Genomic DNA, 18,683 nt, shown 5'->3' with positions numbered 1-18,683 from the left:
TTAGACCTCGTATAAATACTCGGAGGACTCAAATGTAATTATGTAATAAATGAAGGGGGCAAATATGTAATAAGTGAGGAGCCCTTATTCTATAAAAGGACTCCTCACTCTCCTCATTGGGGGTGGCCAATTCTTAGGCCTGAGATCCCCAAAGCCTCACTCTCATATTCAAGCTCTCTCTCCCTCACAATCCTCTCACGAACAGAGAAATACAATATCAGTGTGGACGTAGCCCAAACATTGGGGTGAACCACGATACATTTGTGTTATTTACTTTCTTGCAGATTCACGGTCAGATTTACGTTGTTCCAAGACCCCTCCGATTTTGTGCATCAACATTTGGCGCCATCTGTGGGAATCGATATGAAAAGTTATGTGGGTTCTCTTTCATTTTTTTTACCTCCGCCGTGAATCTACAAAATCACAGAAACCCAAGAACCAAAGTCGGGAAGATTGGAGCTTTTTGCTTGCTAAATGGCATGGCCATCTCTCTCTCCTCCTCTTTCAAAACCTGAATTCTCTCTCTCTCTCATCCTTCTCCTCCTCCTCATCTACATCCTCATCAAAACAGCCCAGGATCACTTCTCTCTTGTCACCACCAAACTCGTTTTTGCCCTCGATTTGACCACCAGCATGGCCGCCGTCACCCTTCACGCGCTCGAAAACGGCACCCCTGGCGTCTTTACCTCGGTCGCAGCGGTTCGGACGGGGCAGTACTGAACCGGGTTCGGCACGATTTTGTCCACCGGTATTTTCGTGTCGGCATTCATGGTAGGGTTTATAGCGATTTACGCCGCGCCCTTTCCGCTTAAGCCGGCACCGTTTGTAAGGGACGTGATGTTTTATCTGACGGCGACGCTGTTCTTGTTCTATGTGTATCTGAGCGCCGAGGTTTATATGTGGCAAGCGATCGGTTTTGTTGGGTTTTACTTATTTTTTGTTGGGTTGGTGTTTTGGATGGATTTGGGAATGGGAGGAGGAACGGAGAGCAGAGTTGAGGCGGGATCGGTCGGAGACATTGAAATTCATAGGGGTTTGGTTACACCAGATTCCAGGATCGGACATGTTTTGGAGAGTTTAGAGGATAGGAAGGGGAGTTTTGGAGTTGAGAAAGCTCTTGGAATGAGAGAATGACAGAGGAAGACTCTACTAGCTCCGGCGAAGATCTCGTAATGATTCCTCAGTACACTGCATCATTGCTTTGCTAATTTTGTCCGGTACAGATCTAGTCAGGTCCGACGGGTCAAATCATCGCTACAAAGAAGGAGATTTAGTCCCTCTGTATGCCAACAAGGTCGGCCCGTTTCACAACCCCAGTTCTAGATGCCAACTCGTCCCCGACCCACTGCTCAATTCAGCCCTCACTCGCTCCTCTCGACTCACCCACTCACTCACTCACGGTGCGTTGAGAGATCTGCGAAGTTTTAGTTTCCTACAGAGTCTTGGTGGACAAAGATATTGAGAGAAAGAGAGAGAAAAGAGCGACACGACGCCGTAAAGGACATGGAGAGGAACCTGCAAGAGCTACACCAGGTGTTCCTGGACATGGCAATGTTGGTGCAGGCGCAAGGAGCAGCAGATCTCTAACAGCATGAATTGCAATCCGACTTAGATCGTCGAGTCAGGTTTCGTGGGGGCTTCACGGAAGGTCCGATAACAGGGAACCACCCAAAGATGGGCTCTCCGGTGGTGATTTTTCTCTGCTGGGATTTTGGCGTTTTCAATGATCTCAGCGCCGAAGACAACTTGATCTTTGACCTGAAACTCAAGGTTAGTCACGGGATAACCCAGCGGGATCAAGAAATGCTCATTCCCCTGCGTATTCTGGGAGTTCCTTATGGCACGTGTCCGAGCGACGTGCCCCTTCACTTTTCACCTCAATCAAGGCAAGCGCACCAGACGATGCCCCATCATTTTGTCGGCACCAAACGTCTCCACTTTCCAGTGTGGGAGAATATTATGGAGCCTTTGGGGTGGATTCGTGGACCATGCAGCAGAAAAGAAGAAACAAAAACAAAAGTAGAAAGCAGAAACCAAAAGCAAAAAGAGAAAAGTAAAAGCAAAAAGAAAAAGCAAGGAATAAATACCCCACCAGAATGATGTGATTTACTTTTCTTGTTTTTGAATGATGTGATTTATTTTTTTCGGAAACATATAAACCCCATCAAAGGGTAATAAAAAAATAATAATAAAAAAAAAAGGCAAGCCCAAAATAATGGGCTGGAATGTTATGTGGAGGGCGAAGGCCCATATGCCCAAAAGAACCAGACCCTCTATTATCACCAACCAGGTGATCAATAGTACATCCAGTACTACTGTTTGGGACCAAAATAATGGTTTGGGCCGAGTTCTATTCTCGGCCCGGAAGGTCTTACGAAAAGTTATCATGGATCGTTTAGTTCATGGGCTTCCTAACCTAGGTCGGCCGAGTCGTGCTGCAAGACGAGTAATTGAATCTTGGCACAATAAGGAGTCTCAGCAAGATATAGATATTTATAACCCGGAAGTGAATGCGGCTTGGTAAAGGATCGGGTTCATAGTCATAGTGAAAATAGGATTGGTCAAGATAGTGTTTGGTTAGAATAAGGAGTCATAATCCGAGTAGGGATATAACTCGATCTAGAGAAGACCTAATGCTATAAATAGAGGAGGCTGTGCATCATTCAAACCCCCTTCAATTCAACACACAACTGCCCTGTGCAAATTCTCTCAACAGCCTTAAGACTTTTTCCTTTTCTTTTTTCGCCGACACACCTTTAGTTTGGATAAACAGCACTGTGAAGGCAACCGGTGATATCTTTAGTTGGCATAGATAGCACTGTCACCGTAGAACCAGCCGGTCTCGCAGCATCTTCAGTCGGCATAGATAGCACTGCGTCAAGGGTGACTGGTTATCTATCCAAGTCTCGGTTGAAAAGGATTCCCGAATCCTTATTGGTTGAGGTCATCTCATTAGCCTTCTTGGCAAAGTGAGGTGTTACAGTTTATTAGGCTCGGCACATTGCACGTCGAGTTAGTTTATGATTGGATACTCTCAAGTGGGATTTAGAGTTCGGCATTCCGACGGCCAAACCACGTTTATTGTTAAGACATATATCCGCTTGAGTATTTGTGTCCTTACACTTTGGTGTCGATTCAGCGTGAGTTTACTCTGACGAATACCATCAATGTGACCGAATCCGACGACGACGATTTGTGAGCTTCGTAAGAATAGTAGTCTTGTCTTCAGGTTCGAGAACCCAAGAGGTCGAGACGTGTTCCTTCCTCGGTCGTAACTGCAAGACGCAGAAGTCGGCCGCGCACTCATCACAACATCAGCATATTTTACTCCTTGGCCGACGAGTTAGCATGCCCCGCATTCAACCGAAGGACGTAGTTAGCTCATAGATTACTCGGCTTGCGCATCACGTAGGCTTGGTAGTTTTTAGGGTCAACAACTACAAAAAATTATTCGACAGCCTGCCGCTATTATCACCAACCAAGTGATCAAAAGTATGTCCAGTACTACAAAAAATTATTCGGCAGCCTGCCACTATTACCACCAACCAGGTGATCAAAAGTACGCCCAGTACTCCAAAATTATTCGGCAGCCTGCCGCTATTACCACCAACCAGGTGATCAAAAGTACGCCCAATACTCTAAAAAATTATTCGGCAGCCTGCCGCTATTATCACCAACCAGATGATCAAAAGTACGTCCAGTACTCCAAAATTATACATGACCATCACTCATGTCAATCATACATAAACATTCATGAGCATCACTTATGTCAATCATACATAAACATTCATGACCATCATTCATGTCAACATTCATGAGCATCACTCATGTCAACATTCATGAGCATCACTCATGTCAACATCCATGAGCATCACTTATGTCAATCAGCTTCGAAAGCTTCATTTACAGAGCTCCAGCTTCGAGAGCTCCTGCTTCAAAAGCTTCATTTACAAAGCTCCAGCTTCAAAAGCTTCACTTGCAAAGTTTCACCTGCAAAGCTTCAGTGCAGGGTATACAAATACCGCATCCGAACAACCGCCACTTTGGCCCATACATGGATTCTATTTGAAGTCTCCAGCCAACAGACTCTATTGACTGAAGACTTGGGGGACTACATTATGTACCATATATTGGGCCTCAACTGGGCCTCATGAAAAATACTTGGGGGACTTAGCCCATTATTTATATACTGAGGAGCGAGCCCTTATTTTATAAAATGGACTCTCTCACCTTCATTAGAGAGCATCGCCGCCAGCTGAGCAGCCGCGTCGCCGCAAGCATCACTCCTAACCCATTATTCATGTACTGAAGAGCGAGTCCTTATTTTATAAAAGGGACTCCCTCACCTTCATTAGAAAGCATCACCGCCAGTTAAGCAACCGTCTCGCCGCGAGCATCACTCATAACCCATTATTCATGTACTGATGAGTGAGCCCTTATTTTATAAAAGGGACTCCCTCACCTTCATTAGAGAGCATCGCTGCCAACTGAGCAACCGTCTCGCCGCGAGCATCACTCATAACCCATTATTCATGTACTGAGGAGCGAGCCCTTATTTTATAAAAGGCACTCCATCATCATCATTAGATAGCATCGCCGCCTACTGAGCAACTGCCTCGCCGCGAGCATCAACTCTTAGCCCATCACTTATGTATTGAGGATCGAGCCCTTATTCTATAAAAGGGACTCTCTCACCTTCAACGCCACAAGCCAAACCAACCAAGGCAACATAAGCCACAAGCAGAGCAGCCTCGCAACATGTGCTACTTCTGGTTGAGCATCATTTCAGATTGGGCACTGCCTCATATCGAGTATCAGTTCTAGACGACATCTAGTTACTTCGGCCCACACATGAACTAAATTTCAAGTCTCCAACCAAAAAAGTCTCTTGACTGAAGACTTGGAGGACTACTGTTTATACCATACTTAGGGCCTCTGTATTTAGACCTCGTATAAATACTCGGATGACTCAAATGTAATTATGTAATAAATGAATGGGCAAATATGTAATAAGTAAGGAGCCCTTATTCTATAAAATGACTCATCACTCTCCTCATTGGGGGAGGCCAATTCTTAGGCCTGAGATCCCCAAAGCCTCACTCTCATATTCAAGCTCTCTCTCCCTCACAATCCTCTCACAAACAGAGAAATACAATATCAGTGTGGACGTAGCCCAAACATTGGAGTGCACCACGATACATCTGTGTTATTTACTTTCTTGCAGATTTACGGTCGGATTTACGTTGTTCCAAGACCCCTCCGGTTTTGTGCATCAACAAATATATATAACAATAAAACCGACATCAAATATATAGAGTCGAAATCAAACATACGGAGTCAAAATTAATTATAGAAGAATAATCAACAATCAAATAAAAAAAATTCTCCACTATGATAAACCCTAACCTTGAAAAGAAAACGCCCCAGTTGATGCCTTTGGTGCACCTCGACTACCCTAAGCGAGTTTAAACATACTCCTGCTGGGCAAAGGCATTTTCCTCACCGCCTCGCCTCAAAGACCGCCTAGGCGCATCGCAAGGCTCGTTTTTAAAACCATTGTTGGTAACATAGGAGGTAACTCAATTTTTTTAAGGAAAATTAATGAACAGGGTTTGAAAACTTTGAGCTTTAATGATAAGGACAAAATAAAGGGTAAAGTGAATAGTACCTAGTTTGACTTTTTAGTGTAAAAATGTGGTTTTTCGTTAAAGTGAACAGTATTGTGTGCTTTTCGTTAAAACTCCCTTTTTTTTTAAGTACGTGCAAAGTTTTTTTTTTTATGTGAAATTCATACTCTCAACACGCAAATAAAAAAAAAGAAAATATGAGAAAAATAACTAGTATTCTCTTAATAGTTTTCCGTATTTTGTACTTGATATTTATAAATAAATATAAGAAAAAAAGTCTTTCCTTCTACTAAACTAAGGTTAAGTTTACTTTCCTGTTTAGAACAAGATTAGCAAGACTTTTTATGAAAGAAAATTAAGAAATAATTGTACATCCTTTGTTATTATGTTGGACTTAATCGAGTCTTTGACCCACACGCTCCCCTCTCTCTCTCTCTCCCCTTCTGTCTCTATACATGCATACAAAAGTTAAGGTGTTCAAAGGGACTTAATCGAGTCTTTGGCCCAACGGAACAGTTGTTTGTTGGGGGGAAGGAAAAATATTGTTTACTGGGTTTCAACGCATCTGAGTGACCGTGAAGCGGTTGTTAAGATTCTCGATGAAAAAGTGGCAGATGAAAGTGTCCAGGATGACATGATCAAGGTCTTGAAGGTTGCTGTTCTTTGTACTACGAAGCTACCATCGTTGCGCCCGACAATGCGGGAGGTTATAAAGATGCTTGCGGATGTTGATCCTTGAAGTTTCCGGTCCGGGAACAATACCGGTAACGACAAAAAGTCAAGGATTTCTCACCCAGTACCGATGAGTTGCTGTTTTAGCAGTAGCTACCTAATTTCAAGGTTCAAAAGTTTGATGCAAGAGTGAATTTTTTCTTCCATAATGCTTGTAATGTGAGTAAGTAAAGAATTTAATATCATTTATATGATTACTAAATGTACCATAAAGTTTAATAGTGTTGTTCCTTGCATCATGTGTGTTTGTCATTTTATCTAGCTGGGCAATTATGGAAGTTGAGTTTTCAATATAAAATGAATTGGTAACCAATGTTTTTAAAGGAGAAGGCGAGTAAGGCGTTTCATGGATAGCCCTGTCTAGGCGAAAACCTTGAGGCATGAGGCGAAACCTCATAGGAGCTAAAATTATTAATACATATAACAATAAAACCGACATCAAATATATAGAGTCGAAATCAAACATACAGAGTCAAAATTAATTATAGAAGAATAATCAGCAATCAAATAAAAAAATTTCTCCACTATGATAAACCCTAACCTTGAAAAGAAAACGCCCCAGTTGATGCCTTAGGTGCACCTCGACCACCCTAAGTGAGTTTAAACCTACTCCTACAAGGCAAAGGCCTTTTCCTCACCACCCCGCCTCGAAGACCGCCTAGGCGCATCACAAGGCTCATTTTTAAAACCATTGTTGGTAACATAGGAGATAACTCAAATTTTTATAAGTACATGCAAAGTTTTTTCTTTTTTTTTTGATGTGAAATTCACTCTCAACACGCAAATAGAAAAAGAAAATATGAGAAAAATACCTAGTATTCTCTTAATTGTTTTCCGTATTTTGTACTTGATATTTATAAATAAATATAAGAAAAAAAGTCTTTCCTTCTTCTTCCACTAAACTAAGGTTAAGTTTACTTCCCTGTTTAGAACAAGATTAGCAAGACTTTTTAAGAAAGAAAATTAAGAAATAATTGTCCATCCTTTGTTATGTTGGATGTAATCGAGTCCTTGACCCACACGCTCCCCTCTCTCTCCCCTACTGTCTCTATACATGCATACAAAAGTTAAGGTGTTCAAAGGGACTCGGTCTTTGGTCCTCAAAAACACTCTCTCAAAAGCGTGTAAACGAGTCTTTGGTCCACTCTCTCCGACTCTTCCACCTTCTACATGTTTAAATTGAAACTGCCACCACAAACTTAATTCATCCCTTCTCTCTCATTCTTCTTCTTCTTCTTCATCTCTCTGCCTCTCCCTCTACCATGAAAGTTTCTGCACTATGGCTGCTACTTCTTCTTCTTTAATACTTTTCATCATCGCCTTCTCCTTGCTTACTTTCCTTCCTCTTTCACTCTCCTCCACCGTTTCGATTTCGGAATATCATAACCAGACCTTAATCTGCGCACTCATACATCCCCAAAACCAGAAATCCTTTCTCAATTGTACTCGTTTCAAGTTTCCTACAGCTGCAACCGGAAGCAATGGCGGTGGCAGTCAAATTCCTCTCAACAAGAGCGCTTCTTCTTCCTTCACTGCTATAGTTGCCGGACATGGCTTCTTATGCGCCTTGAGGCCCCTGCCGTCTTCTTCCTCCAATACAAATTCGTCTTTGAGCTGCTGGAGGTTATCTGGCAATCGTACTTACATGCCCCAAAAGCGCATCTACCACGGCCCCCCTCTCAAGCAACTTGTTGCCGGAAATTCTCACGTTTGCGGCCTTATTGAGAATGAGACTAGTACTAGTAGTCGCCTCCAGTGCTGGCAATGGGATTGGTTTAACAATAGCACGATCAGTAGACACAACTACGGATTTTCAAGCATCGCGGTGGGAGAAAATTTTGTATGCGGAGTATCACAAGTCGGAAATGTTACTTGCTTAGGAAGCAATTATTTGGTGGTTGGGAAGGAGCCCAGCGCTATCAATGGCGGGAATGTTTACCGAGCTGTGAGTGCAGGTTTCGGTCATGCGTGCGCCATCTCATTGGCCGATAGCAGTTTGGATTGCTGGGGAGATATGAAGGGTGAGAAACCTCAAGGCAGATTCACGTCTCTGGCCTTGGGAGAAAACCGCAGCTGTGCTCTCAGGCCCAACGGAACGGTTGTTTGTTGGGGGGGAAATAACTTCAGCTTGCCTGATACTCTGAAAGATACTTACTTCACCGCAATTGAAGCAAAACGCAGCGTCTTCTGCGGAGTTTCATCATACAATTTTTCCTTGTATTGTTGGGGCAACCCAGTTTTTAACGTCTCAAACAATTTCATGGTATTCGGAAGTGATGTGCAGCCGGGGTCATGTACAAGCGAATGTCCGCACTGTAGCAATCCGTTGCCAGGCTATGGTAGATTCTGTGAACAAGGATATGAAGTCTGCCAACCTTGTCAGCAGAATGATGGAACGTTGCTGGTGCCAGGGCCAGGGCCAGGGCCGGTGCCCTCACCATCGCTGCCATCAGAATCAGGGAGTAGTAAGTGGAGCCGAAAAATGGTTGCTTTTCTTGTAGTCGGTTGTGTTGGGTCCTTAGCTTTGGTGGTGTCGGTATGTTTCATTGTGTTCAACTATTGTAAAACTGGAGTTGGAGGATCCCGTGTTCATGACTCAGGCCCCTTGGATGACCAGCTCCAGTTACAAGCCGAGCAAGGTGCAGCGGCAATGGCAGGGACACCGGTGTTAGAGAAGCGGCTAAGCCATTTGGTGAGCAATGGGGCTTCCTTGGAGGAATTTCCACTGCAACTACTACTCGAAGCCACCTCCAATTTCTCCGAAGAACACAAGGTCGGAACTGGCAGCTATGGCTCTGTCTACCACGCCACATTAGATGATGGTCGAAAAGTGGCCATCAAGCGTGCTGAGACGTCAATCTCTTCATCACACGGAGGCTACACAAGGCGCCAGCAGGACAAGGACAGTGCTTTTGTAAACGAACTCGAGTCCCTTTCACGCCTCAACCACAAGAACTTGGTTCAATTACTTGGATTCTTCGAAGATGCAAAAGAGCGGATACTCGTGTATGAATACCTGGAAAATGGCTCCCTCCATGACCATCTCCACAAGCTCCCACACTCCCCTTTGCTCTCATGGGCCAAGCGCATCGAAGTGGCTCTTGATGCAGCCCGAGGGATCGAGTACCTACATGTGTATGCAGTCCCACCAGTCATACACCGCGACATTAAGTCATCCAACATACTGTTGGATGACACATTGCGGGGCAAGGTAGCCGATTTTGGCCTATCTTTGATGGGGCCGGAGGATGAAGAAACACCCCTTTCGCTTGGTGCGGCTGGCACATTTGGGTACATGGACCCGGAGTACTATAGGCTTCATCGTCTGACTTCCAAGAGTGATGTTTATAGCTTCGGAGTGGTGTTGCTTGAATTGTTGTCCGGTTACAACGCAATTCACAAAAATGAGAACGGGATGCCAAGAAATGTTGTTGATTTTGTCGTGCCGTACATTGCGAATGACGACATACACCGGATTTTGGATCCAAGAGTGGCACCCCCAACGCCGTTTGAAATAGAGGCAGTGGCATATGTTGGGTACTTGGCAGCGGACTGTGTAAGATTACAAGGTAGTGACAGGCCAAACATGACTTACATTGTCAGTTGCTTGGAACACGCGTCGGCTTATTTTTTGGCACACCCTTCTCACTCTCGTTCCAGTTCCTCGATTGAATCCACGTGACGATGTAATGGTGCCACGAAGGTGTCAATTTTTGTAGAGCAAAAACCATTCATTTCCTTCTCATTTTCCAATTTTTTATCCATATATTGGACTTTTTTTTGTTTTCTTAATCTTCTTGGCATTTGCTGATTGGTCAAGGCAAAAAGTGTATATAATAATTATATGTGTAAATTGCAACCACTGGATTTCAAGCCAGGACCTTTTCTTTTCTTCAACTTGGTCTTTGTTTCATTCAAATGGTTTAGCTTTGAATTCTTTTCTCCTTCGAGAACAAGTCAAATTGGAGGAAAAGTCAAAAAATAAAGCACCAACAATAACAATAAAACTTTATCTCATTAAGTGAAGTCAGCTGTATGAATTCCAAAACGCAACATCACTCGATTTTGTACCACTTGTTCCTCTAAGTACTCAATGTATATCTAATATAAATTGATTAAAAAACACCTAATAGAATAAAACTGAAAAGGAAGAAAAAGTATAATATCTAATATTTGGCCCACAAAAACAAGCAAAGCGATCATTCTCTTTCATCTTTATTACTTAAACAAAACAAAACCCTAAACCGTAAACCCTCGCCTTATTTGGTGGGTTGGTTAGGATAAGTTGTGACCAATTAAAATAAACTTGAGTTCTGTCTATTGTTTGTTGTGGCAAAATATGAGCCACAATAGAGTGATTTAAATAACATATCCTTATAAATGGGTTACAAGTTCTGTCTTACAAAACTTAACCAATCTACGTCAATCAAATCCTATCCCTAAAGCCCAATCTCATCCAGCTCGCCAAACGGACCCGAAATCCTTATTCTTCATTCATTGAGTGATAATACTAGATTGTACATGAGATGGGTTTGGGACAGCAATTAATTCATGTGCATAATTGCCGATGACCTTGCTAATTGTGGCTATATTGCTATAATATGGATCTCAGGTATCACTGTCGTTTATTTGATGATACGACGAGCGTAGTTAGGACTCTCCTTGTTTGTAATAACCCTTTGAGCTAGTTTTGGGCTGATGCACCGTAGTACCAAACTTCAAATCTCTAATTCAAAGGTTCAAATTCAACACATAAATATAATTGACCCACTGTGTCGCTTAGCCAAATACCGGGATAGAAAAAGAAAATGCACAATATTTCTCCATATCGCTCCAATTTTGATTCAAAATATTTTCCGAGTTGTGATTATAAAACAAATGTACTCGGAATTTAAGCTGACTCATATGCCTTGAAAATAAATAACTGTGGTCTAACACAATATGAGTGTAACTTATTTACTTCCTTCTTTTCTTTTTTTGGGCTGACCTTTCCATAAGACATGAAGAAGTTGGGTCTCCGTTCGCAGGAGATTGCAAGCATAGCCTAACAACCAAATTGTGCAAAATTATTGACTTGAACTAAACTTGTAAGAATAGCAGCACTTCACCTTCTATGCCGCCAGAGATTCTGAAGTCGACTTTCTTTTCTCAACAAGTCTAGTCAGCGCGCTGTCAATTTCGGCAAACACATCCTCCTTGGCATGACTTCCATTAATCTGAAGCAAACAGAAGTACAATCCAAGTTACATAATCCACAATCAAATGGATACAGTATTTTCATCATACAGTGTGCAACTCATCCCAAAGGTTGCCAGCATAAGTTAAAATATAAAAGGAAAATTATGCAAATAGCACCTGTATTTTAGGCCTTGTTGCAATTTGCTACCCGGATCTAATTGCAATAGGCAACCTATGACTAACTCTGTTCTTTTTTCTGTCCAAAAAGTTGCATGTACTTTGCACATGACCCTTTCAACAGAGTGGGTATCACATGACCCTTTCAACAGAGTGTGTATTGACATCTTAGAACTCAAAATACCCTTCAAACAGGCTGACCTGCGAATCATGTGCAACTTTTTGGACGAAAAAGTTTGGCGGGAGGTAGGCTATAGGTGCCACAGTGCAGCAAAATTGTAATGAGGTGGCCAACTCACTCAATTCTTTTCCAAGTGGAAAACGGAAACAACGGCTATAGATCAGATGGTATTGGTGTAATTTTCCCAAAAATAAAAAACATAATCCATTCTAACTATTTGACAATGATCCCATGTCAAACTCCTGCCATCTCATAACGATCATAATTTGCTTTAAGCTTATAAGCACAACAAAATGACTTGGTTAAAGGCATCAGCAATGTGAAGAGGGAGGGGTGTCAACAGTCAAGAAATAAATTCTGCAGTACTTTTCACAGGATAAAAATAAATAAAAAATAAAAACTATTCAATTAACCCCAGCAAGTTATACATCTACAAATTTTATGATACCATGATCAACCTATGCATATGTTTATTTAGGGACTCCCATTCTCCTAGACCCCAAGGCCCAAGGAAATCATGGTGATCCACCGTTCGATCTTAATTTAACAGTGGAGGAGAAAGTACAATAAAAAAGTTAAGTGACCATCTGGATTGAGATTGAAATGGGGGTGACCACAATTTCCTTGGACCCTGGGGTCTACGAGAACAGGTCTGTTTATTTAGAATCCTTCACTTGATGATATCATGATACAATATGACACAATTTTTTATATAGTTAGTTACCTTGGAGAAAGACAGTTTAGTAGGATTTTTTTTTCTCCCAGGAAAAGAATATGCCCATGGAGCCTGCTACTAGGCTTGACTTTACACCGTTTATGTTATCAGAAAACTAGACTTAGCTGTCAAGGTGAAGAGACTTTTCAGTGGGCCGGGAACACGGCCCGGTACACCAAGTGTCATATTACAAGTGATTGGATACTTTTAAAAAATAATTTCAACCATTTATATTATGACACTTGATGTATCGGGCAATGTTCCCGGCACACTGAAAACTCTTTTGTCATGGTGGACTATGCTGGTGCAAACTTGCAATTGCATAATTGTACCATTATGAGGTAGATCAAGAAAACAAACACTTAATAAATTGTTAAAAAAGAATAAGAAATGAGTGAGGTGAAGTGATTCTTCCTTTTCCTTTTTCTATTCCTCCCCACCCTCTCCAAAATATAAAATAAACAACACTAACAAATAAATAACCCCTTTCCCTACTGACCTTTTAATAACTTTTATTTTACAACTCTACCCTTGGGTAATCAGCACTGCCTCTTGGATATATGAAGATTGACAATCTGAAATGGGAATATGAGAAGGGAACAGCACCTCCTCTTGGCTTCAGACACACGTGTTGTTTTAAGCTACTTAGATATCATCTATATGATAAGCACAAGGATATACTTTCCTGGAATTCCTTTCCTGCAGATTATAATCAAGGTGTTGAATTTGAAGACACTTTCCCATCGTGTGACTTTATTCTTATAGTGGAGGCAGTCTCAATGACAACCATGATTAGCAAATGGATGATATATAAAGCACTCCCAATTGATTAGAATAATGCTTTAGAAAGATGATATTGATAGGACTGCAAAAATTTCAGGAAATATGAGGTCTCCATTGGGTTGGCTGGTCTCCAGCCTCCACAGTATTTAGGTTCAGCTAGCTCATGCTGGTAGGTGGGTCTTTGGGTTCATGGTGGACATGTAAGATGAGGTAGGATGGGATTGGGCAGCGGAATTTGGTAGACTAGAGGAAGCAAAAATACATAAAAGTTGAAATTAAACGATAATAAAGGATAACTGGAATCTATCCAGGGACTTGACGCCTGTGGTGACAGGCCAAGAAAGGGTGTGAAGCTAATCCTGCAGAAACAAACAATAGCAGAGATACCGAGGAAGGAATTGCTTCACCCCTTATTTGTATCTCTATAGGAAAATATCAATATATTGGCTGAACTATCAGAATATCGGCCAATATTTGTCATCCTTAACCTAAAGTACTAGCGTCAATAGCACATGTTCAGGCAAGGATATAGTTGGACACCCCAAATATGTGGATCATTTGTTCTAATATCCAGCTATGAAATTAAACAAATGATAAAATGGTTGATGAGACAAGAATGTTTAAACCACCGAAGACTAGCTATCAACAAACATTGATATCCTAAGTTGATTTCACATCATATTACCAGAAGACTAGAAATCAATAGACAACAGGTATACAAGTAAATAGCATGCACATATAAGAATAAATAGAACATGCACATAGGGTGTACAAGTATATACACATATTGAGTACTACACGGATATGTACATTGTGTAAATAAATATATGCAATTTTTTTTTTAGACAAGAGGCATCACATACACACATTAGAGAGAGAGAGAGAGATTATATACATGCCTTAACTGTTATGTCTTCATACATTGAAAGTACCGCCTTCACATTCTGATGATGAGTGTGTAATCGCAATTTCACCTTTCATCGAAGTAAAATAAAAATAAATATAATTTAGTCGCTAAGTGGCTATACTTGAATAAAAACCTACACGGACTATCAAAGAATTAAGAAAATCTATTAAACAAGAGAACAATGATAATTGATCACCTTGAAGTCAAAGTATTATGAATTGGAAGAATGATTCAAAATTTACCTTTTCTTCTGTATCGTCAAAACGTTGGGTGAGCCTTGACGCTATCTCTTGGGTCTCTGGCGGAGAATACTTCAAATGATATATCTTTCCAGTAATAGGATCTAACCTTCTTCCAACAACTCTCTCAACAAGAATATCTTCTGTGACCTGCAAATCAAAAGTCAGATGGTTAACAACAGTTGTGAAGCTCACACTGACTTTTTGCATCCAACAAACGAAAATTTCCATTGTTCTTTTTTTCCTCTCTATGCATCAGAAAAGCTAAAATTCGTGATGTAAAACAATTTTCCTGGCTTATAAACTAAAAAAAAATCAAATAAAAGAACTAAAATAGGCAACGATGCTTCTTCAAGACTATCTCCTATTTTATGTACAATGTTTGAACAATTATAAAACAGTAAACGCCAACAGCAACAAAAACTAATCCTTACTTCTAGTAGAATGAAAAGATCCGGCTTGAAGCCTAATTCCTTAAGAGCAATTGCTTGCGATGAGCTCCTAGGGTATCCATCCAAAAGCCAACCTTTTTCTTGAGAATCTGGCTGCAATAGACGGTCTTTCACCATCTACAGGATTAAAACCAAGGAATCATCACTAGCATGACAAAATGTCAACATAAATAAATTCTCCTTGTTCCATGTACTCCCTACCATGACAACTATTTCATCCGGAACCAATTTTCCTTGTTCCATGTACTCCCTTGCACACCTTCCATTTTCACTCCCAGAAGCAATTTCTGCTCTAAGTAAATCTCCAGCAGCGACGTGCACTAAACCATACTGCATATAGAGGATGACTTGATTCAATCTGCTTTTGTCATGAGAAAATCATGACATAAAGTGGTAAGTAGTAACTTATATAAACAATGCTATAAATTCATAACGATTTGAAAACTTCTCCGGCCTCAAATTTCAGCGTCATGAAGATACACACATTACACATACAATCATCCGAAATCAATCAATTGCTTTACGTGCACACCCATTATATCTTAGGCAAACAAAAACTGCATGAAAATTTTACAAAATGGGACTCCTCTGAGGCAAATAAAACATTGGTATCGTTGTGCTTTCGAGTAGCAAAAGTCCCAAGTTGCAGATAGAACCAGCAAATCAAAACAATTAAGCATAAAATTTCGTAATAGCAAGAACTCACTTTCTGAGTAATCAGCTGGCACTGCGTTCCTTTACCGGAAGCAGGCGCCCCCGATATCATTATTCTTAGCGGCTCCACCTTGCCACAACCTACAACCTATTAAACAACAATATAATCAATAAAATTAACAAAAAAAATAAACAAAAACAAGAAATTGTGGTGGGAGGGTAAATGCGTACCAGGAAATTGGGAGCTTTGCTGGAACGAGAGGGAATTAGGGTTTGAGGGCGAGAGGGGGAGAAGGTGGAAGCGAAAGAAGATTGGGAGGATCGAAGGAGCTTGAAAGGCTTGGGCTTTGAATTGGAAGACGAAGACAGATGTGCGCAGGGGAGCTGAGGAGGAGCTTTGTTAGGCTGCGCTACGGCGGATGCCATTGCTTGGTGGACTACACTTACATTGCAAGCCATTCTCCCTCTCCCTTGCGCGCGCGCTCTCTCTCTCTCTCTCTCTCTCTCTCTCTCTCTCTCTCGGCGGGTGGACTTCACCGCGCAGAGCTTCACATCCACCGTTAAGTTCAACTGTAGCGTTAATATGTAAAGATTTGGCTTCGGCTATTATCTAGGGGTGGGCATCCATACCACCAAACATGGGATTGTAATCTTTCCAAAGACATGGAATAGGGGTGAAGCTATCTGCGTACATTTTTTTATCTTCTCTACAACTTTATTAATTTCTATCATTTAGTGCAATGATGGGTGGTGGTAATGGTGGTGATTGTGCAAGATTAGTGATTAGTGGTTGTAGTGGTAGGTAACGTCACTTTGTTCTTCAACAAAGAAATAAATGTAGAATGATTAAAGAAGGGTATAAAATATCCATTAAAAGCTCAACTCTGTTTTTTTATGAAATTAGCTATTAAAAGCAACTTACAAGCTCTTTTTACAAGCTACTATCTAGAGGACATTACTTTCAAAATAAGCGAAAGTTTTTGTTTTTTTTCCAAACACTTTTTATTGCTTAACTTTAAAGTGAATTAGTTTTTGGTAAAAAAAATAAAAAATAAAAACCAAACGAGGCCTACTGCGATAGCCGTCTACCACTTATTACTACAGTTCTATTTTATGAATATTCCTCTTAACTTGTGAGGCCTTCCATAAAATTTTGAGTGAGTGTGATACTTATATATAAGAATCAGACAACTTGAGTTTGCTACTGCTACATTAGTGTGAGTCTAATATATTGGTATCACACTCAAATTTTTCAACCCGCTGTAAGAGCAAGTCCACCCCTAAGGACTTTGCGCCAGCACCCAGCGCATTTATCCACTCAAGTGAACAGTAATAGACTGGAGTGAACAGTAATAGACCAAGGCATCTCCACCCCTAAAAAAATGCGCTGGCACCGAGCGCATTTATTTGGTGTGTTTTTTTTTTTAAGTTTATTTCGGATAAGATTTTTAACCAATTTCGGATAAAATTTCAAATAAACTTAAAAAAAAACACACTAAAATAAAATTTCATACTCATCAAATAAACTTAAAAAAAGCACACTAAAATAAAATTACATAAACTCATCAAATAAACTATAAAAAAAAACACACTAAAATGAAATTACATAAACTCATCAAATACACTTTATTCTTCAACCACAAGCTTTTTGGTATTTTTTTTCACACAAAAAGTATATGAAAGCTTTGGTAGGAAGTGTAGAAAATATTGAAATGTGGTGTAAGGTGGAAGATGAGGGTTAGATATTTATAGAAAAAATAATAACTTTTTTAAAAAAATTCTGTATTTTTTTAATAATTTTTCTGTATTTTTTAATAAATTTTAATTTAGTTAATTAACGTGGACCGTTGATCTGTGATCGGACGGTCCATTTTAAAAGTCAAATTTAATTTTTTTTTACCGTTGGAAATCCAACGGTCTACAAAAACTAGCCGTTGGAAATCCAACGGAATACATTTCGCCACGTCGCCTACCCGGGGTTAGGTGTTAGTGCGCCTGCGAGGCGGGCCCAATCTCTGAAACTCTGTCAGCTACTCGCCATGAAGGCCGCGTGAAGGGCACGCGCCAGGCCAATTGCCTGGTTCCTTGCTCAGTCAAATTTGGGCTGGCCTGGAGACCAGCTTGGGCTGCGTCCCAGGCAAAAGGGTGGGCTGGAGCAAATTGACAGAGGCCTGGCTTGTTTTTTGGACTGAGGGCTGGGACATTTTGTCCCCGCTGGACTTGCTCTAAGAGCGTAATTCCTATATGAGTTTAATATATTTATATCACACTCATTGCTTCCAGCTTACTATGAAAGGCCTACCCGAAATGTCTTAAGTTTTAATCTCATAGGTATTAATGGAGTTTGAAATTCATACACCGTGAGTTTGAGTCGAATTACATTATTGCCATTGTAGGATGAGTTTGATATATTAAATGTGGGACCCGTTTACTTTTGTTTTCTCTCTATTTTATGATGGGAGTTTTAATAAAACACTCATGGTACTGTTCACTTTTAATGAAAAACCACATTTATACATTTCCCTTGTACTATTTACTATACCTTTAAAAAGGGCTTTTCATTAAAAGGGAAGTTTTTTTGGACTTTTCGTTAGTTTTCCTTTTTATGATTGGTTACTTCATTTCTCTCTTTTGGTATATATTGTATAGGTATCTCATATATGAGTTCAATATATTAAACTAAAAATAAGAACTCATAACACTCGGATTTTTAGCTGCTATAGGAGTTTGATTTTTATATTATTAGTATCACACTCAATTTCTTGTCCACTATGGAAGACTTTAGTATAAATATATTATTATATAAAAAATGATCATTTTAGTTTAATTTTTTATGCAACGATACATTTATAAACTCACCCTTTTAGTGGTAAGGGGAGTAAATTGGTTTGATTTTGACTTCAAATAACAAGTTAAACAACTCAAAATCAGCCAACTCCTCTTAGTGTAGATTATATCGTTTGTTTAAAAATTAAGAAGTGTAACAATTGGGTTGGCTACAATTTTAAGCTTTGTGAACTGCCTTAAACCGAACTTGA

The 18,683-nt window shown here is 40.4% G+C and overlaps 2 protein-coding genes across 2 annotated transcripts; one reads left to right on the top strand and one right to left on the bottom strand.

Annotated features, from left to right (window-relative positions):
• The first annotated feature begins 7,446 nt into the window (after positions 1–7,446).
• LOC103416305 (serine/threonine-protein kinase-like protein CCR4) lies at positions 7,447–10,256 on the top strand. Its single transcript, XM_029094517.2, has one exon. It carries the CDS (start codon positions 7,639–7,641, stop codon positions 10,039–10,041), a length of 2,403 nt encoding a protein of 800 aa, XP_028950350.1. The 5' UTR covers positions 7,447–7,638; the 3' UTR covers positions 10,042–10,256.
• A 901-nt stretch (positions 10,257–11,157) lies between these two features.
• On the bottom strand, positions 11,158–16,430 carry LOC103416306 (adenylate kinase, chloroplastic). The gene is made up of 7 exons (XM_008354562.4): positions 15,877–16,430; positions 15,698–15,793; positions 15,193–15,321; positions 14,974–15,108; positions 14,543–14,689; positions 14,293–14,367; positions 11,158–11,575 (listed from the first exon to the last, which is right to left on the bottom strand). Exons 1-7 carry the CDS (start codon positions 16,102–16,104, stop codon positions 11,471–11,473), a joined length of 915 nt encoding a protein of 304 aa, XP_008352784.1. The 5' UTR covers positions 16,105–16,430; the 3' UTR covers positions 11,158–11,470.
• Between the last annotated feature and the right edge of the window lie 2,253 nt (positions 16,431–18,683).

This window comes from Malus domestica, chromosome 15, assembly GCF_042453785.1.
Source record: "Malus domestica chromosome 15, GDT2T_hap1".
NCBI lineage: Eukaryota > Viridiplantae > Streptophyta > Magnoliopsida > Rosales > Rosaceae > Malus > Malus domestica.
Note: the sequence above shows the minus strand (reverse complement) of the source record. Positions and strands in the feature narration are given on the sequence as shown.